This window comes from Phalaenopsis equestris, unplaced genomic scaffold, assembly GCF_001263595.1.
Source record: "Phalaenopsis equestris unplaced genomic scaffold, ASM126359v1 Scaffold194106, whole genome shotgun sequence".
In the NCBI taxonomy this organism is placed as follows: Eukaryota; Viridiplantae; Streptophyta; class Magnoliopsida; order Asparagales; family Orchidaceae; genus Phalaenopsis; species Phalaenopsis equestris.
Window position 1 is genome coordinate 1 of NW_018214055.1, and position 1,116 is coordinate 1,116.

The 1,116-nt window shown below is 37.2% G+C and overlaps 1 protein-coding gene across 1 annotated transcript; it reads left to right on the plus strand.

The window, feature by feature from the left end:
- Positions 1-531: 531 nt before the first annotated feature.
- LOC110034866 (AT-hook motif nuclear-localized protein 1-like) lies at positions 532-1,112 on the plus strand (the record flags this gene model as incomplete). Its single annotated transcript, XM_020739105.1, has 2 exons — positions 532-744; positions 927-1,112. Coding segments are annotated over 2 exons (399 nt in total), but the record flags the coding sequence as incomplete, so codon positions are not given.
- Between the last annotated feature and the right edge of the window lie 4 nt (positions 1,113-1,116).

Sequence of the window (1,116 nt, forward strand, 5' to 3'; positions counted from 1 at the left end):
ATCATCTTTATTCAAATCTTATACTCTTGATTGTAATTTTTTTTCACTTGGGATGCGGGTACAACCTCTATGAAGTATTGGCTCATGCTAAGACTTTAACTACAAAACTGTCGAAAGATTTTATTTGCTTGAAGTTTAGGTTATAAGCCGTTATCTATCGGTTAAAAAAAATAATAGAATTTTTAGGAACAATAATTCATCCTTGAAAAAGATTCATTTTACAATCAAACAAAAATGCAAAAATGGAAGAGCAATACTAAATACCGGCATGCATCTCTAGCTGATACTTCAGACAAATTTAATGCATTTTATGACTCATTGTGCGTATATATCTACAGCTAAGATGTTTTCAGTCCCATTCAGTTTTCTATGAGCATGTGCCACCATTAAATTTTGCTTTCTTGGCCGGAAAAACTTCTCAAGACATATTTTGTACTATTGTTGGGTTTTAGTTTGCTCAGTGCATCCCTTTGTGATTTTCATCTTCTGCAATCAATAAAAAAAAATGATGCAGCTTAAACGTTTTTTACTTTCACGGTTAAATTTCGACTGAATACAGCATCCATTTGCTCTCTTTTGCAGGGCATATTTGAGTTACTCTCCTTATCAGGATCATTCATGCCAAATGAAAATGGCGGAACAAAGAGCCGTTCTGGTGGGATGAGTGTCTCATTGGCAAGCCCTGATGGACGTGTTCTTGGAGGAGGGGTTGCTGGTCTTTTGGTTGCTGCTAGTCCTGTTCAGGTACAACCATTTTCCTCAAGCAAATTTGTTAAATCCAGATTTACAGGATTTACTAAATCCTATTCAAGATAAATCCCATGTATTTACATGTTTAACACATAAATTTCCCGCTCTACGTTTATACCGCCCAAATTTTTCATATCACATAAAAAATATCACTTTTTTAACTTTTCATGCATAAGGTCGTAGTGGGCAGCTTCTTGCCTGGCTACCAACTGGAGCAGAAAACAAAGAAACCAAAACAGGAGACATCAGTCGCCATGCCGGCAGACACAGTTAGAATGTCCAACATGGAGATGGAAGATACTCACACCAGCGGCGGACAATCGCAGCAGTTTGCTTCTGCACCAAAACCAAACCTTACTACCTCAT